The 25,037-nt window shown below is 49.6% G+C and overlaps 8 protein-coding genes across 8 annotated transcripts; 5 read left to right on the top strand and 3 right to left on the bottom strand.

The window, feature by feature from the left end:
- Positions 1-238: 238 nt before the first annotated feature.
- HO173_012176 (uncharacterized protein) lies at positions 239-1,292 on the top strand (the record flags this gene model as incomplete). The annotated part of the gene is made up of 3 exons (XM_037314048.1): positions 239-320; positions 383-1,120; positions 1,183-1,292. 3 exons carry the CDS (start codon positions 239-241, stop codon positions 1,290-1,292), a joined length of 930 nt encoding a protein of 309 aa, XP_037159028.1.
- A 524-nt stretch (positions 1,293-1,816) lies between these two features.
- Positions 1,817-5,034, top strand: HO173_012175 (uncharacterized protein; the record flags this gene model as incomplete). Its single annotated transcript, XM_037314047.1, has 6 exons — positions 1,817-1,849; positions 1,995-2,187; positions 3,026-3,411; positions 3,517-3,610; positions 3,731-4,146; positions 4,972-5,034. The coding sequence occupies 6 exons, from the start codon at positions 1,817-1,819 to the stop codon at positions 5,032-5,034; spliced, it is 1,185 nt and encodes a 394-aa protein (XP_037159027.1).
- Positions 5,035-5,849: 815 nt separating this feature from the next.
- Positions 5,850-7,291, top strand: HO173_012174 (uncharacterized protein; the record flags this gene model as incomplete). Its single annotated transcript, XM_037314046.1, has 3 exons — positions 5,850-6,609; positions 6,664-6,750; positions 6,810-7,291. 3 exons carry the CDS (start codon positions 5,850-5,852, stop codon positions 7,289-7,291), a joined length of 1,329 nt encoding a protein of 442 aa, XP_037159026.1.
- A 1,105-nt stretch (positions 7,292-8,396) lies between these two features.
- Positions 8,397-9,748, top strand: HO173_012173 (uncharacterized protein; the record flags this gene model as incomplete). Its single annotated transcript, XM_037314045.1, has 4 exons — positions 8,397-8,573; positions 8,642-8,761; positions 8,826-9,205; positions 9,292-9,748. The coding sequence occupies 4 exons, from the start codon at positions 8,397-8,399 to the stop codon at positions 9,746-9,748; spliced, it is 1,134 nt and encodes a 377-aa protein (XP_037159025.1).
- A 258-nt stretch (positions 9,749-10,006) lies between these two features.
- Positions 10,007-11,975, bottom strand: HO173_012172 (uncharacterized protein; the record flags this gene model as incomplete). The annotated part of the gene is made up of 2 exons (XM_037314044.1): positions 10,007-11,566; positions 11,628-11,975. The coding sequence occupies 2 exons, from the start codon at positions 11,973-11,975 to the stop codon at positions 10,007-10,009; spliced, it is 1,908 nt and encodes a 635-aa protein (XP_037159024.1).
- Positions 11,976-13,678: 1,703 nt separating this feature from the next.
- Positions 13,679-14,080, bottom strand: HO173_012171 (uncharacterized protein; the record flags this gene model as incomplete). Its single annotated transcript, XM_037314043.1, has 1 exon — positions 13,679-14,080. One exon carries the CDS (start codon positions 14,078-14,080, stop codon positions 13,679-13,681), a length of 402 nt encoding a protein of 133 aa, XP_037159023.1.
- A 1,976-nt stretch (positions 14,081-16,056) lies between these two features.
- Positions 16,057-17,767, bottom strand: HO173_012170 (uncharacterized protein; the record flags this gene model as incomplete). The annotated part of the gene is made up of 4 exons (XM_037314042.1): positions 16,057-16,359; positions 16,414-17,274; positions 17,365-17,487; positions 17,564-17,767. 4 exons carry the CDS (start codon positions 17,765-17,767, stop codon positions 16,057-16,059), a joined length of 1,491 nt encoding a protein of 496 aa, XP_037159022.1.
- A 256-nt stretch (positions 17,768-18,023) lies between these two features.
- On the top strand, positions 18,024-19,810 carry HO173_012169 (uncharacterized protein; the record flags this gene model as incomplete). The annotated part of the gene is made up of 4 exons (XM_037314041.1): positions 18,024-18,335; positions 18,385-18,601; positions 18,652-18,760; positions 18,811-19,810. 4 exons carry the CDS (start codon positions 18,024-18,026, stop codon positions 19,808-19,810), a joined length of 1,638 nt encoding a protein of 545 aa, XP_037159021.1.
- Positions 19,811-25,037: the final 5,227 nt, after the last annotated feature.

Raw genomic sequence — 25,037 nt, 5'->3', positions numbered from 1 at the left:
TCAGCCCGCATGAAAGGCGGATCAGCATAGCCGCTCCCAACGCGGATTTTCGTCTCACAATCTAAGCGCTTGTTCGCGCCCCGTTTCTTTGGGGCTGTCTGTCCGTCTATATTATTCCTTGGGAAACGTTCTTTGTCCACGTGGACCACAATTCTATAATCTGTATTGGAAAGTCGCTGTTCATTGCCCTAGCATTCTCATTCGAAAGCTACTGTACCACACAAGTCCTGCAGTCAGGATGACATTACTTGGTGCCGCTATTCGGCTGGCCATTCTATTAGCACTTAATTCCTTCGTCTCGACTCTTCCTGCACCATCTGGTACTCTCGATACATTGGCCCCCTTCTGCTGCCCCAAATAGAACATTGCTAACCTTCACTAGCCGATACCTCGCCACCGTCCCTCACGTTGGCGAACCAGTCCCTAACATCTGATCGTACCCTCACATCAACCTATTCTGATGCTCCCCCTTTGCTGATCGAATTCTGCGGGACTCGCAAGCCTGAAGTCGAGCGTGCACTACTTGCCGCCAATCGCGTCGCAAATTCAGCCAGACTCGTCGTCGGTGCTGGCATTGGGAGTCCTGAGTACAAGGCCATGTTTGAGAACAATGCAGTACAACCTCGGGTCGCGATATATCTCAATATGATCTACGATTACCGTGGCTCGATAAATTTGAAGCCGGCACCTCAGAGGGTAACCGCGCCACGGATTGCCTGTGCGACTCCCGGCTCAGCGAAGCTATACAGTTACTTGGATTTGGGATACGATCCATGGCGACGGTGCGCAGCGGCTGCTGGGGGAGCACCTACGGAGGCGTTTTATGCGGATGGATCGGTCTACATATTCTTATGCCCGCGCTTTTTCCAGCAGCCTTTGGCGCCGTTTGGAAGTAAGTGCCCCGAATTGAGGGATAATCTGTTCGCCGGCGACGTCAGTATCTTCTATCGAAATTACCAGGTGTACACACTTTTCTACGAGTTTGTCCGGCTGTATCTCGGAACAGCGAGCCTTGATAGTAACAGCATTCCGAGGGAAACTTTCGACTGGAACCAGTGTGTCGGTTATTCTCTACTTACTTCGATCAAGAACCCGACCAACTACGTGCTCTTTGCTGCCCGTAGGTTATCTTTCCATTCCAGAAGAGGTTGTAATGCGATCGTAGGCTGACAAAACCCATAGTGGTGGCACAAGGATGTACTGCGGTACCAGATCCTGAGAAACCTCCGTTCTCAGACACGCGATCGTTGGCTTCTTTCAACGCTTCAATGTCCGCTGTAGCCACTGCTTGAAAACCACTCTTTATGCGATACTGTTATGTTGGCACGGTCCTCCGTGGACCCGTCCAGAGTCTGCTTCGGTCACCCAATCTGGAGGGCATTGGAAAGTTGCCAAAATCTATGCACATAATGAAAGCTATTAAAGCTCGTGGATAGGAATACGGAGTTGAGAACATCTGCTTTCGAACCAGAAGTATGATGCGTCATTATCTTCTCGGCCTGTGATACCCTCTATAGATATTAGGAAACCGCGAAACTTGGCAAGCTCACCTCTTCCTCGGAATTTGACCGTGTGAACCTCCTAGCCCAACCTTGTCCCCAATGGCTTTGACGACTAGCCCGAGGTGCGAGAGTGCTGAGAGTTTGGGACCGCAATGTGTTTGTGCTCCTGCTTCAAGGTGGAATGGGTGCTGACAAAATTGACTCTTGGATTCTATTGCTAAATTGGCTGATGTTGACGGTAGATAACGTTTTATTGGGTAAACCTGCATCAGTCACACGTGGACTGGAAAGAAGAAATTAGAGGCCGGTACGTCATGAGAGTACTTGTACTATACGCCGCTGTAAAGGTAAGTTAGATTGTCTCTGTCCAGTTTCTCTACTCGAATACTTCTGTTATTGCCAGTTTCAAGTAGCGTTTCCGGTCTTGAAACAGCGAAAGCGGCACGCGGTGATGCCATCCCAGCGCTTGTGAAACTGATTCAGGGTCACCAGTATGTACCTTCGGCTATCGCGTATTTCAACATCTACATCCGCATCCAGAAAGCGGCACGGGTAATAGAAGCTAAGATACCACGAGGTCACTGTTGTATCTCGCCTTGTTCCCAACCAGACCAATTAGACTCTCCGTTTCTTGCATGCGCAAGACACTATCAAACAAGGACACCTGCTATCCTCCGGCACGCTGGTATAACCAGTACTTCGCTTATGCTTAAATCAAGCTCTGTCCATCCGACATCCCATACTGCGGTATCACTCTCGGCAGCCCAGGCGCAAAAACTTGTTATCATCTTGTATGAATAAGGCGGAGAACCGCGAGAAGGGACTCTGCGCCTCTTTTCCGTCCGTGGAACACTGAGACCACCTTATAACCCTGCTGGAGCATGGTCAAAGAAGTGTTCATCACCCTTCCTCCATTAACATACTATACTCAGTATTCAAAAAGACCACGGAAGACCCTAATCAAGATGTTCATTCTTCAGCAGGCTGCAATGTCGCTACAATCCCCATTTGTGAATCTTATCGGAGCCCGGCGGCTGCCACTTGTTCTTGAGTCGAGGTAGCTCATGCTGCGGCGTCAGACACATTTACTTCGATCCGCAGACAATGCGTACCTTCGTCTTCGATGATATCGGGTAAATACATCGACAAGTAAGTCCATGAGCATCTTCGAGCGGACCTCCGAGACTTACATGCCGTCTTCGCGCAAACGAAGTTGGGCTGAAGACTTGTCGTATTTCTATACTACCTAGGCTCCCGTTTCGAAAAAAAGTTTGAGGTCAACCTGAAGGAAGGACTGTCTTCCTAACCCATAGGAAGGGTTTCGCAACGGCTTGAGAGTCTTATCTGCAAATCATTGACGAGGAGAGTTCTTCTGTTCCGGCACGGCTAGCAGCAATGGCTCAACCTATGTGCGGCCAACACTGTTCGCCTCTCGAATCGCCTTCAATTTCACACGCATAGATGCCTGCAAGCGCCAAGACAACCATTTCGAAGCCCTCTCCAGTGACTATCTCTTACACTAGGGTACGAGAAATATGCCTACTCAGGCCTCAACGCAACAGAAACAGACTCGTCATCAATTGATGGTTCATCTAATGGCTGGGGTTTTGACCGCCTATTCTTCGAGCTCGATCCTAAGAGTGGGGACATCTTATATCGATGGAGTGCTCTTGAGCATGTTCCTGTCATTGAGACCAAGTTGAGTTTCGCTGGTAGAGGGGGCTTCAATCAATCTGTCCCGTTCGATTGGTTCCACATCGACTCTGTCGTCAACATTGGCAAGCAGTTCTTGGTGAATAGCCGACATTTATGGACCACCTATCTTATTATGGCAGAGGGCGATATAGACTGGACTCTACAAGGAGGTATTGGTGGCGATTTCGGTGCTTTGCCACCAAACGGACGTTTTGTGAGCAAATGAGTGTTTATTTCCCTGCTTTCTAATCACTCTATATGCCAGACATGGATGCTTTTCGCTTAGATGACGTGCTGACATTGGACGACAATCTTACAGTGGTGGCAACATTTTGCGCGTCCTCATAAAATCACGGAAACCTCAATCACCGTTTCTTACTTCAACAACTTCAACGCCCTGGACATCGCCAATGGTACTCACCCAAACAATGGTCTAGCACTCCAACTCACAATTTCACCAAACAAGTCTAGTCCTCCTGTGGTTATCAACGATCTCTCCGATCCAAACGATCCTATTTACTCTGATTCATAAGGTTCCAACACATATCTACCCAATGGCGATATCTTTGTGGACTATGGTGAGATCCCCGTCATGAAGGAGTTTAGCTCTAGCAACCGTACTGGCGGCACTGTTCGCTGGACTGGGAGATTTGGCTTGCATAATCTCGTGCAGAGCTATCGGGGATTTAAGGTCGAGTGGCAGGGTTTTCCCACTACCAGTCCCGACCTTGTTGTCGAAGAGGATGGCAAGGGTCGTCTTGCAGGTTATGTGAGCTGGAACGGCGCAACGAATGTTGAGGAGTGGGTCATCTACGAAGGATGGGCCCACGATAAGCTCTCGCAGGTCAGCCGTATTGGGTACCAAGGTTTCGAGACCGAGTTTAGAGTTGATCGGACATGCGCACAGTGGCGCCAGTGGCCAATGGAGAGTTTTCAATCAGGTCAGGCGGTGCGTGCACTTCCCCCAATCGAACAAGGCACGATTGAGAAAGTATCCTCAAGTTAACTAGCTACATTTCATGGGACTTGAAAATCCTACCTGGGATAGAAGTACTATGCTCCTTGAAATGAAAAACGAGGCTCACAAATATCGAGAGTCACGTTCCAAGCGGTGATTGCGCGAAGAAGAACGGTCAAAATTTCGCGGCCCCGGCTACTAACCTGGGACTAAAGCTTTGTAGGATGAAGCAAGCTTGTGTGTGGTCGAAATGCGCCCTGCCCTCGCATTTTTTGAAGTTCATCGACTGCACAGTCATCATCTCTACGTTCTTTGGGACAACACAACCTTCCTATCTATTTCAGATACTCATTATCTAGATCCAGATATGAGGACCTGGTGTTCTGAGATGACTGCGCGTATTTGGAAACATCCAATTACATCACCGGTAGAGCATGGAAAGCCTGGGGGAGAACCTCAAGGGACCATGCACATTTGAGCACCTAACACCAATGCCAACCAGGCTGTAAAGCATCCCCACCAGTATCAGGACGAGAGACAGATGCACACTGTGGTCAGAAAGCTTTGCAGGTCTTAAGTGTAATGGTGTCCCGAGAGACACTCGGCGGGCTAAATACCGATTCATACCCCAAAACAATGAATCCTTACCGAATCATACCCCTAATTACTGATTCATGGCCCAATGTGGTATGATTCGGTAGTTTGCCATTCATGGTGGAAATCGTAAAGGAGAGGATCCTCGACCTGGCCCATTCGACCATAGCCCGACACTCGGCGCCGAGCTTGAGTGATGATGCTGACAGAAGTCTGTGCCAGTTTGGAATACCGGGGAAATCTGTAATGGCTGTCAACGCTGAAGGCAGAGTGGGAAACATCTAGCGCTATTAATGGTCCGGACCGTCAAGGTCCTCCGCCACCCCAGATCTACATTCGCGCTTGCGGCGGGGGTGGGCGCTGCATCCGGAGATACTGCCGGGGACTGTTCAGGGGGTGATGGAGGCGGCTGTGGAGGATGCGGTGGGTGCGGATAAGAAAGTAAGACACGACCTAGTCTTTTCCAAGAATGGGAAGAGTCACAAATCGTCGGGAGTTGATAGAGTTGAACAAATGCCGTTGCGTGCTATGCAGTCGCAAATCTTTGCATGGAGGATCCAGGGATGCCGCTGGTAAAAAGATAGCGTCATCGTTGAAGCAAGACCTCGCTTGACAGAAGGAGAGTTTCGCCGTTCGTCCCATCGAGGAGCGGCGTATTAGTAACGCGCACAATCTGGATAGATGAGGTAGGAGTGCGGCAGCTCTCCGGTGAGGTTTTGTCGATACTGCTGATGCTGGCGTGAGGATCTTAGCCCCTTATGTTTTGACCCCGTAGCTCGACGATCGTATACCGAGAATGAACGCGACGTTATCGGTTTCTACTCCTGTATTTTATCTCCTGCCTATCTATGTGATGCTCTCTGTCGCAATCGCAGACCACGTGGTGCAAAGGTGATGGCAGAATGTGGAAAGATTCGATGGTACCACAGAGTATTTCCAGAACTGCAGTCACCGGCGAGATGTCGCCCTACTTGCGTATCTCCCTCATCCGGGTTCCTCAGCATAAGCAGGACACGGAGAACTCCGGGAATGTTCGGCTCGGAGATCGATAGGATACCGAACATGCTGAAGGATTGCCAAGGCCAGGAGCAGCGCATCCAATGAATCTTAAGAGCAATACACCACCTGGAGATCCTGACGTAGTCCTCAGCATGCGCCTCAAGAGCATGAGTCTTAAAATCGATTTTTCTTTAGCTGAAAACTTTGCTTCGGAAAAGCTTGAGCCAGATCGACACAGTCAGACTGGGAATATTTTGAGTCGGAACCATCACCAATTGATTCTTGGCAGCACCAAGATGGCGAACGCCAGACAGATTTACCCAAGAGTGGATGTAGAGGTCATTTGCGCGTGTCAAAGCTTCTGTACTGTAAGAGAAACTGATGTCAAACAGACAACGACTGGGCTCCTTTTCGCCGTGGCGATAATCACGGCCTCCGCGCGAACAGCAATCCGAATTAAGTTTCACCGGAGGCTGTTCGCAGACGATGCGTTCTTGTTCATCGCCTGCTTGGCACTCACTGCACTGTTTGCGACTGTTCTCTATTACACATCGACTACATATACCGCAACGGCTATTCTGAGTGGCCAATTGCGGGAAGGATCGACAGTATCACCAGCGAGCGTGGATTTGGGTGCAGTGGTCTCAGGATACCGGAAAGTCCAATATCTTCGGGCATCTTTGGCTTGGCTCACCATCTTTGCGGTAAAATTCTCGTTTTTATGCTTCTTTCGCCCCTTAACCGACCGCCTACCGAGATTGCTTCTGTATTGGAGAGTGGTCGTCGCAACAAACATACTTGCGTTTGTGTATTGTGTTGCCTGTAATTTCCTCGGTTGCTTAGGATCTAGTGATGATACTTGTGAGTGGTGGTGTCGATCTCAGAGACTCTCAGATAATATTGATTGATATGTAGTGCAATGTCTGACAGGCTCGAGCTCCCAAAGACTGGCTTTCATTATTGGATTCGCGATAGCACTCGACGTTCTGACTGACATCCTAAGTATGTGTAAATCTGCTTCATGACACAAGGCAAGGCTAATTGAGTATGGCTGCTTGCAGTAGTCAGTATCCCGGTGTACATTATCTGGAAGGTGAGAATGAAGCCGGGTCAGAAGTCGGGTATTGGAGCCTTCCTCTGTCTCAGCACCTGCATGATAACCGTTGCGTGTGTGCGATTTTCCGGTACTCACACTCATGCCAACATCCTTCAAAGCTGGGAGTATTTTTGGCTTGAGGTCGAGGCGTGTGTTGCCGTGTGTATGGTGTCTGTTTGTGCTTTTCGCTCAGTCTTCGCCTCGAGCGACCGGAGAGCCGGATCCAAGAAAGTCAGACCATGGTATTCCTCGACGGTGGCAAGACTGAGAAACCGGGATAAGCTGTCTGATGGTAATCATGACCTGAACGATCTTCCAACAGTCCCTTCAGCTACAATGTCTGGCATGCGAACATTTATTAGATCGAGTAAACTTGGCTCAGAAGCGGATGGGGATTACAAATTCGCTAACTACAAGTTCCTAAGCGGCAGTCAGGGTGATGCTTAAATGAAGCATACCTAGTATGTTGACAGTGTTGTGAAAGACAGAGTTTGTGTATTCTAATCTGGCGTTCACTCGATAATAATTTACGGTTTACGCTGCGCAACGGGGTGGGGAAGCTCGTGTGAATTTGAAAGGTTTCTTCGAAAAACCCCGACCATCTCAACCTTGAAGCGAGATTTGGAGATGTCATCTATTTTCTCGTTGATCTCGAAGAACAATGTGTTGAGTAGAATTCAATTGTCGAAACATTTGTGAAATAGATAGTCTCTATGATATGACTTTGAGACTTACATAATAAGAATCAGAGTCAGAAAGATCGTAGCATCAGCAGGGATCCCCTCTCGGACTCCTTAGCGCCCGTGCGGCGGTGTCTGGTAGCTTACTGTGTATTTGATGAGAAGCAAGATATCGTAATCAAGTGGTTTTAATGTTGGGTCGGCCGAAGATCACCCGAACCTATTCATGCTCTGATAACTTTCTTTTGGCTAGATCTTCAGGGATGATCCTGCTGTAAGACTTGTTCACGCGATCAAGTGCTACAGGTTTGGTATAGAAAGTTGTGTCACAGGTATTATTGCTGTTAAAAAAAAACCGGCTTGAGTATTGAATGATTCTTAGATCAAAGGAAGGTTGACTAGTGGAAATGAAAAGTGTATAAGAAGCGCCTTTTAGCTGCTAGTAAACATTAATGATTGCTACTGCGACGAACCTCAAGGATCTAGGTAGGAAATTTGAGGTTGAACTTGAAAATCGACTAAGAAAAAGGACAAATGATATCGCTGGATTTATCATCGGCTCGGTCAAGATTACCCTCCCTCCAAGCTCTCACCCTAGTGGTAGTAATCGTAATGGTGGGGTGAGTGCGAGGCTCACAAGCGACCATAATTTGGATCTCCAAGTGTCCAACATTCGAACTTACTTAGACTGCAACGCCAACGGAATTGACTTTCCCTTCCCGGCTTCCCCTGGCCGTTCCTAGAACATGCACAGTCCGTCATGAGCATGAGGCTTTGACTTTGGTGCCCCTTTTAGGCCATTACGGTATGCCTTCCGTCGAAGCTGCCCTTCTTTCCCCACAGAAACTTGCGACGACAGCATCCGGGGCATAATGTCTGGCGATGGCAGCAACAGCAATGTCTATGACCAGACTCGCGTGCCAGGCCTTTACGCTGCCACAATTACATTGGCAGTTCTGCAGACCATTGCTGTCGTAGCACGGTTCGCTGCCAGGAGGATCTCGGCCGCGACCTTCTGGTGGGATGACTATACCATTGTCCTTGCGCTGGTGAGATATACGAAATCGTCCCGCACAGTTACTCTCAGAGACAAGCTCCTGGCCTTACAGTGCCTCAGATTCTGGACTTCGGGCTCTGCGTCTGTTACTGGGTCCCAATCCGGATTTGCAACTTTGGCCGTCATACTCAGGCATATGGCGGTCCTGTTACCGAGGGCGACCTTATCATCTTTTTCAAAGTAAGCCCAGCTACTGGCCTAGAACTGTACAGAGATTTTCCATCTGACGTTCCTGCCCGAAAAGTCTCAATTAGCCCTCCAAATCCTATACTTCGCCACTGCCTGCGCCATCAAGACATCTCTCATCCTCCTATACTACCGGCTTTTCGGTGTGGTTCGATGGTTTCGGTCGATATTGGCGGTCATGTGGCTGATAGTGCTTGCCTACTTTGTTGCAGACACTCTTGTCGCAGTATTTGAGTGCAGTCCGATCGCATACTATTGGGATAAAGCGATAAAAGGAGGCAGTTGCATTGACCAAGACGCTTTCTACCGATGGAATGGAGTTGCGAACCTCCTTATCGACTTCTCGATTCTGGTATTGCCGATGATGATGGTCTGGCGGTTGAACTTGGATACCAGGTCGAAAATTACTCTCTCTGGCGTATTCCTGCTCGGTACACTGTATGTATCCTCTTACGTCCGTTGTCCCCCGCTTTTGAAAATATCAGACAGAAGTGAACTAAGCTGACATATCGTTCGACCCACAGCGCTTGTGTTGCTTCCATTGTTCGCGTCTGGGCCTTCAACCTGGCAAACTTCGACGATTTCGAGTATACCATTACGACCGCCGTAATCTGGACCGTAGTGGAGCAATCCGTTGGCATAATCTGCGCCTGCTTGCCTACGCTCCGGCCTCTTCTCTCCCGCTTTGGCCTTTTCACGATTAAATCCACCCACGTTTTCAACTCCAAAAACACAAATTCGCGCTCCGGTGCCGCCATTGGGCTTAGTCATTTAAGTTCGAGACCAGGATTCAGTCCATCAACGGACGTTAGCAACGCTGCGGGTTTTGCGAGGTTAGACGAGGAGAATGGAACGCTAGGGCATGGCAGTCTAACGACACATGCGGTGAGAATGCCCAGTGGCGATGTGCCGCAGGTATCAAGGGGGATCCTGAAGGGGCAGACTGTTGAGCAGCATTATGATGAGGCCGATAATTTTTGACGAGCGAGGCGCACCCAACCCGGGAACTAGGTGGGCCAGCAAAGGCGCTGCGGAGTCAAAGGCTGGATGTTCAGTGGGCACCTACGGATCCATGACGTCGGATGCCGTTGTCGTGATGTTGAGCTTCTCGAGTGTTATACGCTTGTTCTTTCTTCATTAGACACAGTATGGTTGGATGAAAAGCCTGTTCCAATAACAAGGCAGCTTCCCCGGATGAACATGTACGTGCGAGCTCTATATGTAGATATTAAACACTATTTACACTGTCTCAACCATGCTTTCAGACCTTTTCGCCTTCTTGGCCAACGCAGCCAAAATTTCACTCGCCAGCTTCTCCGCGACGGCGTAGATTGTAGCCTGCGGATGCCCCGGCGGCAAGAAGGGAAAACTGCTTGCATCCACCACTCTCAACCTCTGAATCCCATGCACCTTCATGTCATGTCCCACAACGGCCTTTGAGTCGCTCTGAGGGCCCATCTTGCATGTCGCAGCCGCATGCCATACCGGCGCCAATGCTTCTTTGATGAACTCCAATATCTCAGCATCGGTCTGCACAGACATGCCAGGGATCTTCTCCGGCCCAACAGTGATTTTACTAACATTGGCCCAAACCTGCCTCTGGCGCTTGAATGCTGCAATGGCCACCTCGACATCGCCGGGATGGCTGAGATAATTCGGGTTGATCAGGGGGGGATCGGCCATGCTGGTGCTATTGATTGTGACGTTGCCCCTGCTCAGGGGCGAAACGAGCGCCGTCGCCACCGTAGCGTAGTTATACCCATCTTCTGGGTCCTCGGTCGCATAGTTCCTCTGATATCCCAACACACCGCTGGCAGGGAGGAATTCGAGATCCGGCCAGTCAGCTGGGAAAGTGTCGTTGAGAGCTTTCTGAGTAGCGCGGGAAAGCTGGCTCCGATATTGCTCAGGTAGTTTCTCCCATCCCAGCACCTCAATGCCACCAATGGTGAGAGGACCAGCCTGCATGGTTTGATAGGCTTCAATGCCGGCAGCGGCGGCGGCAGGGCTGTTGAGACCCGCGGAGTTGGTGACTAAATTCACGGGGTAAGACGTGCCCCAGAAGATGTGGTCCCAGAGATTTTGACCGACGCCTGCGAGAGACTTGACTATAGGTATTCCCAAGCTTTTGAGTGTCTTTTGCGGCCCAATGCCCGAGACCATGAGGAGTTGCGGAGACTGGAAGACACCTGCTGAGATGATGACTTCATTTCGGGCGCTCAGTGTGTACGAGCTGCCATTAACCCCCGAAACACCTTCTGGGGCGACGAGGACACCTGTGGCCGTTGTTTTGTCGAAGAGGATCTTTTGTGCGAGGGTGTTGTTGTAGACCTTGAGAGTCGTGTTTTTCAGCGCAGATTGCAAGAAACTGGCCTCGGAAGATGATCTTGTCGCCGTTGTAGGGTCAATAGTGGAAGGAACGTAGGCAGAGCCTATCAATTTTCCACTTTGAAAGCCATCAATCGGCGCCTGCCCCACCGCTTGAAGTCCCACTTGCGCCCATGTTCCCCAAGGGTCATCATAGTCGCCGAAGGAGACCTGCAATGGACCACCGGTCGGGCTGAACACTGACGGATCTTGGACGTTGGAGCTGTTGGGATATGCAACCGAGCGGGCGGTAAAATTTACACTCTTTTCGTAGAAGGGTAGGAGGTTGGGGAAGGTGTAGCTGCTGTCGCCAGTCTCTTTTGCCCACTTCTCCGAGGACCCCAGTGTCTGCCTGTGGTAGTACATGAAATTCCGAGCAGAGGATCCTCCCAGTGTTTTGCCACGCGCGTAGTGCAGGCTTCGATTATTCGCACCCTGCATATGCGACTATCAGCGACGGTCATAGTTATGGCATTTCCCGAGTCTCATAGCCTACAGATTGTGGCGTGGTAACGAAGCCCCAGTCCACAAGGGGATCTGTGTCGTTAGGCGCTGTTCCCGCATACACGGTGCAATATCCGGGCACAACGCTGATGTTGCCATCGTCAGCTTCATAGAACCCGCCAGCTTCGATAACTGCGACGGTGATGTTGGGATTCTCGGCCAGCCGAGATGCGACAGCTAAGCCAGCCGTTCCTCCTCCGACGATTATGTAGTCGTAGGTCGCGTCAACGCCGGATGCACCGAACGATGTGCTTGGATCATTAGGGACATAAGAAGCAGGAGCTGCAAAGTGCTGCACCGCGAACAGAACAGGGCAGAGGAGTAAAGACAGAAGATGCATTCTGATGCAATTGGGTATGGTTCAAAATGGACCACGTCGTTCGACATTCGACATGTTATCAAGGAGCGGGAAACTGATTCTCAGGGTAGGTACTCGAATGTTAAGGTTTTTTGTTTGATTAGAAGTGCGGGGACTAGACAGGGTCGATAGCTGTTGGTAATTCGGATGCTGTCCGGTCCAGGCGAGCAAGCTTACCACCGCCATTATCATTTCATAATTAGCAGGAGTGTCATTCTTCCGCCAATCAGCATCTCTAAGTTACCAAGATCTAGATGTCTGCCCACCGTGCCGGGTTTGCTTTCAAATAGCAATGCGTTCGACTGAGAAAAGCATGAAATCTGACCGACAGTAGCACCATCTCCGCCTCAAAGCCACGTGCAGGTGTTTTATCGACCGGTGCATTGCACACGCTCGTTGATGCCGACTATCCGAACCGCCAACGTCCAGATCGTCAGGGATGTAGCTAGTCAGCGTATCCATGTAGCTCAGACCTCTCGGCCTGGTTGGGACAGCTTAGCTCCGAGCCGGAGCAATTGAAATCCTTTGAGCCAGCGCAACTGAAATCCTTCGAACCAGAGCAATTGCCATCCTTCGAACCGAAACAATTGGAATCATTCGAACCATGTCGTAATTCTCCGCGAGGCTCCAACCTGCCCGCTAAGAAGGCTTGTTATCAGCACCGGCATTAGGGAATACGGCCTGTTGCGAGCGCGATCTAATGTGGGGACCGTGTTAGACCAAGTCTTTTAATGGTGTGTCGCGAAGACAATGATGACAGAAAAGGAAGCATATACTGCGATATACGGTAAATATGAAGACCGCCGTGAATGTGCTAAGACACGTAAGTCCTGAAGCAGATCTAGGCGTAGATTATAGATTACAACCTAAATGTTACGATAACAAGAAATTCAATAAGAACCACTAGTCTTAGACTGCGCTACCCCATTAAGCAAAAGATACCTTAAGTATCGACAGAAGTTCACTTTCGAAACAGGGTATTAACAGACTTTCGAGAATCCTAATGTACATATAATTTTCAGGTGGATTATAACTTTACGATAACAAGGAGATTAACTAAGATACCTTTTAACCGCCCTAGTATTCTAACTACCTACCCACGTCCCCAAAAGTCATTTCACCGACTTAGCCCGCCACAAATGGTCTACCTATCGGAAGTTTTCGCGTAGGTAGCCTAAGGTATGTATTATAAGGGTGTGTTACCTCCATTTGATAACTATTAGGAGATTAACTACAGAGTGTTTTTGAACCAGCCGAGCCGGAAACCTCGGTGATTAAGACTTTTACAAACCGTACCCTACCCCTCTCCCTGTGCTTAATGGGTACACGCTGGCAGGGTTGAATGTATGGGATTATCATTTGGTCCAATCACTGCGGCTCACTGCGGCTCAAGGACTTGCTTACTCAGGGGCGCGGGCAAGCCAGATGTGACCAATGATAAGCCCTATATTTGACCCCTGCTAGCGCGTACTTATCAGAACACAGGGAAAGGGATGATCGTTTGTCAAGCACGAACTTACCTACACGCTAGATACGTAGTATATCTAGCAAGCGCCTAGCCCTAACTCATACATTGCCACACCTAGTCCTACACTACGCTCCTTTACTATCTTCATCCCTACAATCGGCTGCAAGCAGTTTCCCTCGCTCTATGTCACCTTTAACTATGGCATCTTTTACTCCAATCAATGGCCCGGGAAGGTGCTTCGAAGAGCAGACGCAATGCTTACATTTAGGGTCCTGAAGTTCCAACGTGGTAGCAGGTGAACAAGGTTAAGGAGATTCTCGAGAAGCTGGATGGGCCTGGACAGCTTGCACTGCAAGCTGCTTGAAAGCAAACGAGCGAGCAGACCTGGAATCTCTTTGCGGATCCTGGCTCCCCGCACGCGTTCGAGACGGATATAAAAGAGAAGGGCAAATGTGAGTAGCTCTGAGCGCTGATAAGGATCTTGATTGCTGACTGGGGGCCGGATGCAGTGAACAGCAGTTACTATATCACCGTCGAGGATACTGAAGACGAGTACGACACTGCAAGCGCCGCACGTGGAGATGAAACCTAGAAGAATCCATTTGCCTAGGATAACCATTCTGACATAAACGCTATAGGCAGTGGTGCGGAGGGAAGAGGCTTTATAGGCAATCGTTCTGAAGATGACTGGCCTGACTACCACCCCCGTGGCTACGAGGACACTGATCCGAACGCCACCTGGTCCCTCCACTGCACGCAACACTAATCGCCCCAGCACTCCGCCTCCGGTTGCTGCAGCAGGCGGTCGCCCGACTTACGCCCCCAAGCCCGCCACTTCTTAGAAACGCCGTCAGAAGCCAGTCCGAATTCTACTAGGAACCTGGCGCTACTCGGGACTAAGTGTAGTCCGAGCAAGCGCAATGTATGGAAGCCGCGATTCGCACAATCGCCTCACCCGACGCATCAGCAAGGAGTTCCTCTGGGGTTCACTTCCCTCGCGAGCAACTACAACTCTTCGAAGACTGCCTGCAAGTATAAGGATATTGACTACCTACCACAGTATGGGGGATAACTAAAAAGTAGGTCGACAGCTATATCAGACCCTTGCTTGCTGCAGTCTAGGGGAGTGTATAGACGAATGATGCCGGGATAACTGCGAGCAGTCAGAGGAGGGCGGCCGCCAATGCGTTTACCCCTTTCCAGGCTCGCGGAGCCTGGATCTACTGTGCGCCTAGCAATCTTGTCTAAGAGCTGTCAGCGAGGGAGGATGCGGTGCAAGGAGGGGGTGGAGTCTACATACAGCCCCGGGCTGGGTGCTGTGCGCGGATATGTGTGGTGTGGGGTGTGAGGTGCGTGCTGTCTGCTCTGTGGCTGCTGGAGCATTGTGTCTGTGCCCTACGGGGGTGACTGTATGTATGAGGGCATGCAGAGAGATGGAGCTGGCTGCTGCTGCTACGGCAGCATATGATAGGACTACTACGATGAGATGGATACATCTGACTGCAAGCTACCTGCCTATACCTGACATGTAACTATAACATTAATTGATTGATTGATTGCTGACTGCTTAGAATGCTTGGTATAAGCTAACCAGATGAATATCTAAGATTATAAACAGCCTGTAAGCTAAGGTCAGTAACCTCTTTCGTGTAATCGTATCTCCTCTTGATAAGAAATCAGGTAGAGGGGCAACGAGCTTCTATCACCCCATAAAAGCCTGACCCGACTGCATGCGGTGCTTCTGACGTTATGTCACCCAAGGCATCTAGCTGTCTCTAAGCTGCCTCCCACAGTTCGTACGCTATAATCTCCCCCCAACACTAACTCGATCGAACCCGAACCAAGTCCCACAATTTTTTTTTGAATTCCTCATGTGAAATCAGCGGTAAAACTTACCCTTTCTTTCCTGTATCTATATTATATAGGGTCGAGGGTCGAGGGAAAGAGGTAGGGACGGGTGGATAGCCAAAGGCAAACCTCTCCGCGACTCTACGCTGTCTCGTCTTTCTTTCTTTCTTTCCCGATTTTTTTCCCCATTGAATCTGAACGAGTTTCCTTCGCGAGCGGCGCGTTGGAATGCCCTCGTTTGAGGCCATAAAATGCACTCCTCCGATTCTTCGTAGTACGCAGTGGAGCTGGGCCGACTCGCACTGCAGACCGCTTCGCCAGACGGCTAGCGCCTGGGCCTCGGGATGTCTAATCGAATGGTGGAACTAAGAAGACTATCCGGGTCGTTTTGCGCTGCAAAGCGGCTGCGCCCTATCGTTAGGGCTAAGAGATAGATATAAGTAGATAGTTCAGGATGGAATCTCTTCGCGTCTCTATGCTATCTAGGTAGTCTTTTCTACTTTCATTCTTAATTTTTCCCGCTACGAAACCTTAACGAATTTCCTGTTGGGTATATATCTTGATGGTCTTATCCTGATTACATCTTTCACGGTACACATTAAGAATGGTCTGATTTCATTGCAATTGAAACAGCTGTATAAAATGTACAAGAACAGGACTTTCGGCATAGGTGCATTGACCTTTGATGCCAGCACATGAACAACGGATGCTTCAGACGTGAGATCTCCAAGAACATTGTCCAAGAGATCATATCATGTCGGCAACGGGATCGCTCACAAGCGCTTCAAGCTGAGTTTCTGTCAGCTCAGGCTCGGCTGAAGCACTATCTTCAACCGCCGCCTTCGCCAACGACACAGAGCCCGAGTCCTGGATCTGACTGGGAATTTGCTTGAACCTTTCTCCAACTGGAGAGCGTCGCGCCGGGACCCGAACCTCCACTCTGACGGCCGCTTTCGCTGTCTTCGCGGGACTTTTCTCCTCGATCTTCGTCTCGAGAAAAGTCTGCAAGTAGCGAGTGCTGACTTGGGTCAGATCGGCCAGGCGAAATTTCTGTACAAGTATTAGCGTAGCACACTTTGTGACTCGATCAACGACAACACTTACGCTTGGCTGTTTGAGCATTGTTCTCAGCTCCCCTTTTAGACCAGGCTCGTATTGCAGCCATCCGGTCCGCTCAAAAGACTTATACAGTGATTTATCCACCGCCGAGGCAGCAGTAAACTTCCGCATAATTTTTCGATCACACCGAGCCTCCCATTCGTCGGCAGCTTTGGCCACAGCGCTATCATCCTTTCGAGGATAATCGGCTCTGTGCTGAGCTTCCCAATCAGGACGGTGCAAAGCAGGTGACTGCGTAAGATCATCTCTGAAGGGGCCGATGCATTGAAGCTGCGAGCAAACCGAAATCTCGCTCACCCAGGCGCTGCTTCGACAGCCATATTTCACTTTGGAAAAGATATGGAAGCCCTGGAAATCGTGATCAATAAGCATAAGCCAGGGGAGATGCTGAAGCAAGGGATCTATGGATAGCATGTGAATCCACTCGCAAGTTGAATACCCAGGGTAACCCGAGAGGGTTATCACAATGCAGTTGTTCACATCAAATTGATCATCCATAAGCAGGCTACTCAAATTTGCATGCTCGGTGATGATCACTGCGCGAACGCTGCGCTTGTTTTGGATCCTAACCTTCAATCTCTCCACCAGCTGAGGAATGCTTGTCGAAGAACCCTGCTCATGCTTGAAGGTTTTCTTCTTAGCAAACTCAGCCGACACATCGGCCTTGTGGTAAGCAATGATATTTGATACTACTGTAGCATCAATCAAGGTGCCTTCTGGAAGATAAAACTTGCCTCTGTCTTCTGCAAGAAAGCCGAGCGCAAGAGGGTGCACTTTAATGGTCAAAGCAAGATCGGTAAGTATTCTCTTTACTTGATCCAATGTCATCGAAGTGTTTGGGAACACCTGTAGTACATTTTTAGTGTGTGATCTTACAAAGCGGAAGACCAAGTCGCTATGGGGTAACATCGAGGGGTCAGATGAGCGACAACCTACCTCTCTGTACTGGATGAACCTGATCTTGAGCATTTGCTCCTGTGCCTGCATATCCACTAGCGAAACAGCTATAGTATATGCCTCACTCCAGAACTTAACTTGACCATTGTATGCTTTGTGGCTCTATTACCAAGTCAACTCTGGACGAGTACGGAGACAAAGCCTCTATAGCATCAATCAAACAAGATGAGAAACGTACTGAATTGTCATGGCGCATCACGATGGGATGGCCATTCTTCTCCACCACAGAGTATGCTTTCTTTGCTGTAGACTGACTTAGGCGTAAAGTCGTCCCAGACTTGGTCTCATCATCAACATCTGTAAAGACCTGCTCGAGGCGATGAACAATCTCCTTTGGAGGAGGTCCATTCCGCCAATCTAAAGACAAGTAATTATTGGACATCTTGCGGAGTTGACTCACGATTTGAATGTCTGATATATGTGTATCGTCAAGTCTTCAATATGTAAATTATGCTCAATTGGATATTCTACGAGACTTGAGATGATGATAATGATGATGACGATTGTTCAGAGAGCGGAGAGAAGTATTTGCAAAGCGTAAGAGAATGATCTTCCATTAGCGCGTGCTCTAAATTTGCCACTTGACAGTCACGCAAAGATTTGCATCATCACCAAAAACCATCGTCAGGCTTCATAAAATGACTCTGCCAGAAAAAAGAAGAAGAGGTGAGCAATCTGACGAAGGCAATCAAGCTAAGAAACCATTGCATAGCTTCGAGAGTACGAGTCAACTTGGGCAGGCTAGCAGCATGTCAAGCAAAGAAGTGCAATTGCCTGACCTAGTTCCTTATGATGTGGTCGAGGACTTGACACTCGTGCTACCAAGTCAGCCACTCGATGTTAGTGCTGGCTTCTCCAAGCAGAGGTATGCGCGTGACTTGTGGACAATCTTCTCGGAAGAGGCATTCGTTGACCGAAGACTTGCCGACATGCACAAGGCATGGTTCGAGGTATGCCTTCCAGCTTCCCAACCCTGCTACCCGACTGATTGTAGCCTAGGTCCGAAAGCCTGATGCCCGAGAACTGTGGGAATCTAGATATCCGTCTGGTGAAGCCGCAGGGCCAAGCAACAAGGCTTCCAACAGACACGGAGTGCTGAGAACTGTCCGAACGCTTGAGCTAGTCATCGATCGAGTTTCTGCACGGCAAATGCCTGCGCTACACAAGAGCTTGTCAAGGCTACATCTTGACTACATTATGCTCATGTGCGTCGTGTGTAAGTCCCGCAGAATCCCTTGATTGTATACACACCGACACACTCTTTAGGTGAACGATCGAAGTATCTAGACAAGGCACGTCAGTATTTCCCGAGGTACGAAGAACAATTTGACGAGCTTGTGCAGCTGTTGCGGAGCTCTACACCTGAACTTCAAGGGTAGGCCAGCCAATTTAAATTCTTACGCCCCTACTGAGATTCCATCCCAGGAACTCTTCGGTTTCCTCTTCTAATGCCCCGAGCCTCTCATGGATACCCGCCGAGACGAAATCGATGATCGAAGGGCTCATTGTGGATCCAAAAACTGTCAAGACCTTGGACAAGATAGCTGGTTGCGAGGCTGCAAAGGCTGCCATAGAAGCTGCTGCCTATATTCCGTCCCAGTGGCCGCATCTTCTGAACGAGGGTTATGGCTGTAAGAACATGCTGTTCCATGGGTCACCGGGTACCGGCAAGTCAACTTTGGCTTTGGCTCTTGCGGCGGAGAGCAAACTCCCTGTCTACAATGTAAGCAGCAGCCATCTCGTTGACAAGTGGGTAGGCAGCTCGGAGAAAAATGCAAGAGCTTTGTTCGAGACTGCGGCTTCAAATGCTCCTTCGGTAATCGTCTTTGACGAGGCCGACGCGATCTGCAGGGCTCGGAGGTCGGGTAGCAACGACGGAGCTCAACGCATGATCAACGAGCTGCTAGCTTGCATGACAAAGTATCCTAAGGTTGTGGTGATAGGGATAACGAATCTGCCATGGACGCTTGACGTTGGCTTCGTTCGCCGCTTTCCAAAGCACGTCCATGTGGGGCTGCCTTTGGAGAAGGAGCGACGCGAGATATTCTGGATCGTACTTGGCAGATTCCCACACAGTCTTTCGCGAGAGCATGTTATTGGAGCCGCCACTCAAGCGGATGGTTTCACTGGCGATGCAATTCAGCGATGTATTGAATCGGCAGCGGAGACCATGGCAATGAAGCTTCGTGGCGTTACGCACTTTCAAATCACCGAGTTTCGTGGTCAGGAGTGTTACTCTCCTTGCGATGACGGTGGAATCCCCGTTGAAAATATTCCGGGGCGACACTTGGTCATTCCTGGACCTTTGAGCCCGCAAGATCTGTTCTCTGCCATCCAAAAGATGAAAAGTGAGCTAGATCTTATGGGTATAGAGGAAGAAAAGCATGTCAGATGGGGCAGGAATAAATTCCTAGACGCCAATTGAGCGTTGGTGATAGCTTTTTCCCGTCGCGACTTAGTCAAGTCACGTAGGGAAGAAGCGTCCCTGTCTTGTATTTATTTATTCGAGTAATGACGGAATATAATCAGCCAGACAGGCGATTATATTTCATGTGTTGTAGGTTGCAATCAAGCTCAATTTGCCCTGCAATATTTAATAGTCAATGTCTGTGAGCTTGTACCTGCCTTTTAACCCTGACATATTCAACTGCACTATGTGAATATAATCCTCCCATTGAACTGAGCAGTGACACTGCGGTAATGCGTCATTCCAGCACCTATCGCTGCCACGTCGTCCAAGGTGCATTGAAATGTGTTGAGCGGGCCCAGCTACCCACTTTAGAAACCTCGTCTTCTTTTCTCTTGACGCCCTTTCCTGCTACAGCAAGGTTGAGGCAGGTGAACACCTTACTTACAGCTGTTGTTTTAAGTGCTCAAGACCGAGAGGAAAAGATCGATCCCTAGTTTTGCGGCAAAGCAGCGCCCAGACGCCCGGACAACAGCCAATCCCTGAACGTTATCTCCCGCGGAGGCTAGTGACTAACTGGAAGATTACGCACTATGCCTCAGCAGGCGCAATATATTTATACCATTGATGAAGGGAACATCTGAAGGACTCGCTGCCGATTCTGGGGGCCTGAAGTTCTACAGAATTCGACATGAAGGTCTGAAGAAGTCCCGCACTACGAAAGTACTTCTATAACGAAGGGCGCTTGACCATCGCGCGATTATTAGTGGCCTGCGCTGTCCGGGATTTTCCTATCAACCACGCTTCGAAATCTAGTGTTTTTTCTGCCATGCTTGAGCGGCTTCAAAGATTTGGTATCCTAGACTGAGACTAAGTTCACCCCAAGCTGGCCTTTGCCTTCATAGCAGACATGACAATTCCGCTATGGTACTAGTTCTAATTGGCCATATTGTTTGTCTCTCTGTCTGACTGTGCCAAGAGTCAAACGTATCTTGCCGATCGGTATGTAGAGCTGACTCTATAGCACTTCTCAAAGTCAAGGCAATTACAGCGAGTCCAATCATGTTTCTCACTCAAAGCTCACGGTCACGTCGTCCAGAAAGACTAAATGTGATCGTGAAGAAGTCTATTACGGATGTGGTCATCTCGTAGACTTCGAGAAGACCTAGTTTACGCTAAGATATCCTAACGTCTTTCTCACGAGAGAAACGGTGCGGCTGAATACATTTGTGTAGAATGAAGATAGGTAGCCGGGCTCGAGACAAAGGTTTAAGGAGATAGCGATCTAATTGGGCTTTCGTCTCTGTACGATTTGAACCAGTGATCATATTAATGTACCCTATGTGGCTGTGACAAACGGTGGATCGAATCAAGAGACTTTCCATACTTTCTTTTCATGATCTACGTCTGTACGTTTCTTGTCGCCTTTTTGAAGTCTTGTCACGCATACTGCCGTCAAACGCATCAGCTATCACGTGAAAATGGGTTTAGTAGCCTTGCCTTGGCTTGCTAGTCCTGCAAAATCCACCACCTTAGGCTTTGGCCAACCCAAGTCCCTGGAACCCAGTACTTGACCTTTGCGGATCGTAAATGCCGCAGCTACTATGCATTTCATAATTCGTGATGATGGTGACAGAGTGTGCGCCAATGGTCAACAAGATGTAGACAAATTCGCGTGTAGACAGGGGATCGTCCTTCGCAATTGCGCGGTATGAGCGCGTAAGAGACTGGAATCTCAGGATGAAAATGTCAAGGGAGAGGAAGCTATTTCCAGTCTTACACGAATCTTTATTGATTCCACTTTCATGCTATCGCGGATCAAGTTTAGACAGAGTAGCTGCAGCGAAATGACCCTCAGTGGCTACTGATAATTCGAGCTCATTCGCAAGATTTGCGATATATATCTTAATAGGCAAGTCATTCCACGGGCGGGGCTTAGCCAACGGTGAAGGTCACAAGATTCAGTTCGAGTGCGGACGATCAACACGTCCAGCCCCGTCCATCATCTTTTTATGGCGAATTCTTTTGAGGGTTCGAGGTTCGAAACTCATGGTCGTCAACTTGAGTCACTTTCTGGATTGGTCACGATCTAATTATATTCTGAGGCATATGCGGTCTTGATTCAAGGAATGAGAAGCAGCGGGGCTCGGACTCAACAGGCGGTCGAATACTACTTGGGTGAAATGTCACTTAGCTCTACAATTATAGGGAAGGCCTGTTCTTCTGCTCATGGCGTCTCTTTCTACTTGTTCCAAAGACAATCAACAGTCTGCTCGACCAAGCATTGGAAGTAATGAGTGTCGGCCCTCATCATAATCATTTACATAGACTGGATCACTGATCTTGAATCACATCTTCGCCAGAACTCGCTACTCTCCATAAACTAAGGCCTTGGCCCTCCTTCTTACACGCATATCCAAGGTGGCTAAGCTTCTTCGTTCTCGGCAATGGTCCCCAACGATGCCCGCTACCCGCAGTTCGGATGTGCCAGCAACGTGCCAGCGATTATGGCAGAACCTCGAACCCTGTCCATGGGCTATAATCAGAGGAATACTGATGGCAGGAGGTCTAGGAGGTCTAGGAGGACCCGAACATTGCATGGCGGCCTCTGCCGGGCTCCTGATTTTTTTAGAAGACCTCTGATCGCGAAGGTCTACTGGCTGGAGCAGTACAGGTCAGAAGCGGCTTCAGTGACGTTCACCGTATTGGACGGATCGTGTGCAGTCCCATCTGGCTTCTAAGCTGCTTCGGCCTAGTCATATCGTTTGGAGTCAATTGGCATCGTCTGACTTGGCCAGCTCAGTCTTTTCAAGGCAGAACCCTCCCCGAGAGCGATTTGTAGGTATCAATCTTCTTGTGAACACTCTAGACGTGCAAATAAACACAAATCTCAAGGCACTTGACAACATTCGGCACGATAGCTCGGGAGGTCGGCATAGGCGGTGACGACATGGGCCGATTGATTCAATGGTGGGAGCTGCGTAGACGCTCTCGGTGGCCAGGAGCATCAGGAAGTGTATGGGGAGGGCGGCTCAGTCGTTCTCAGCCCTGGACAGGAACTTGACCATCCTTGCAGGCATCACGACCGAGTGACCTGGACTAAGAAGCCCAGTCAGATAGGCCATATCATTTCTTCCGCTCCACAACGCCGGATCCTTTTGATAATGGGCTCAGTGGCCAGCGCCACCAGTCTGAATGCTTGCCCCTATTGGTATCCCATATTCGGCCGGCCTTCCTTCCCAACTCTTTCCACGATATTCCAATCTTCAGACTTCATACGGCACGATGAGTGTGTAAAGGCGCCTAGGAGTCTGGATTGAAAGAGCAGCTAGGGTGCTGTCAAGCCTGGGCAGCGGGCTGCTAGGAAAGTCGAGCTGGGACGGGCGCTGCGAGGAGGGAGGAAGTAGAAGATGAACACCAGCCTGCGCTGCAGTCAGCAAAGATCAAGCTCATGCATTAGGCAACGTCTGGTGACCTGGACTCACGCTGTGTTGCCCCTATTGTGGACTCAGTTCGGGGATCCGCAAGTCTTGAGGCTAGGCTGCCCTTATTCATAGACCCTAAAGAGTGGGCCACCGTTGCCTCCATAGACTCTCATTAACATTAGCTCTCATTGCCGTAAGGTTTCATAGTAGAGGCGAGGTTGGGCTGAGAGGACTGACCGCTGTAGAGTTCTGCCCTTGCACGTCTCGACTCTCGTTACCTCGGAGTCAACGCCGTAGGAGAAAAGTTCTTCCGGTACCAAGGTCTTGGCAACTCTCTCAACTCAAGGTCACCACAGCAAGGCGACACCAGCGTAGCGCCGTCATTGCTGGTAATACGGCTATAACATAGCGCGATCGACGTCTGACTACTTACCGTCTCTTCTCTATTCAATCTTTCTCTCCATGTGACGCCGTATCCGATGTCGTAGGCTGTCGCCGCCTCGGAATCCTCGAAATTAGTCAACGACTCCTGCCATGACAGCAACAGTTCACGTTCCCTTCCAAGCCTCGTCATCTTGCATCTACTATTCTCGCTAGGGACTGATGGGGGTTGCCACACAAGTACGCTCACCACAGAGCAAAGGAGCAAGCGATCACTGGCCTCGAGAGAAGTCCTACTTCCCCGGCTCCACCCCTCTAGCTAGAAGTCGACTGACAAGTCTCCCACGACCAGATACACTCAAGTCATGCACCCTCCGCACTGTCTACCTCATCAGAGCCTTCTCCTCGAGCCACCTGACCTATTCTTGCAGTCGCACAGCTACATGACCCTATACCTTCCACCATGCACCCTTTGTTCTAGCAGAAAGATGGTCCCGACTGATAAGAGGGGTTCATCGATACCATGAGTTACAGGAAGCCTCCCACCTGCTGCCTATAGAACTGCAAACACTGTGGTCAATACCAGGAGGACAATCGTGGAAAGTACTCGCCATTCACCAAGTCCGGAGGGATCATAATTGCCATGAGTTGTGGCAATACGATTTTGGTGATCAGGGCTAGAAGGGTATCAGTGGGGATTTGAGATGCTGGTCTGAGACCGCGTCGTCGTACACCGGTGTCAAAGGAAGTCTGTTGGTCGGCTATCTATATGCATCTCATATAGGTCTGGGAATTCTTTCGGCCGTCCAATGTCTCTGGCGACCTCCGATGCCTCCTTGTCCAAATCTGTCAAGAATGATGATCAACACCCTTTTCTCTACAGCTTTTTTCCTTATAATAGGCGGCCAGGTCACATATCAAGGCCAAAAGTAGCTTGTAATGCGATCCTGGAGTAGCCGTAGTCCGCTGTCAAGTTGAGGAAGAGGCTTTGGTATCTGGAAGCTTTACCGCAAAGAGGAACTTCCATGGGTCCTAGATACACTGTCAGGGTACTACCATACGGAAAAGTACTAAGACTTGTAGAGTCTCGGCTCTTGGCACGTGGGCGGCTCTCCGTATTGTTTACCGTAATTTACGTTTCGGCGCTCTGGCACGGCCGTCCCCGCTTTCATCCAACCTTCATCTTCATCACGTCAGTCTCATAATCAGCTTATTGCCCTCATAACGGTTGCTTCGTGCACCTCCAACATGTTCGCAGGCCTCATTCAAGACCAGAGAAGCATCTCTGTTCTCCACCTACCTCCGGGTTTGCGTGGCTGTTTGACTATGCCAATGTCTTCGGACAGAACATTTATCATGCTCGCCCTTCCTTTTTCATTTATCTGTTTCGTTAGCATTCTCATAGGAATAGAGAAACATCTCTAGACCGCCGTGATAGC

This window comes from Letharia columbiana (assembly GCF_014066305.1).
Source record: "Letharia columbiana isolate WasteWater2 chromosome Unknown Sc0000075_s0, whole genome shotgun sequence".
NCBI lineage: Eukaryota > Fungi > Ascomycota > Lecanoromycetes > Lecanorales > Parmeliaceae > Letharia > Letharia columbiana.
The sequence above is the reverse complement of the archived record's forward strand: the minus strand, read 5'-3'. Positions and strand labels throughout refer to the sequence as shown.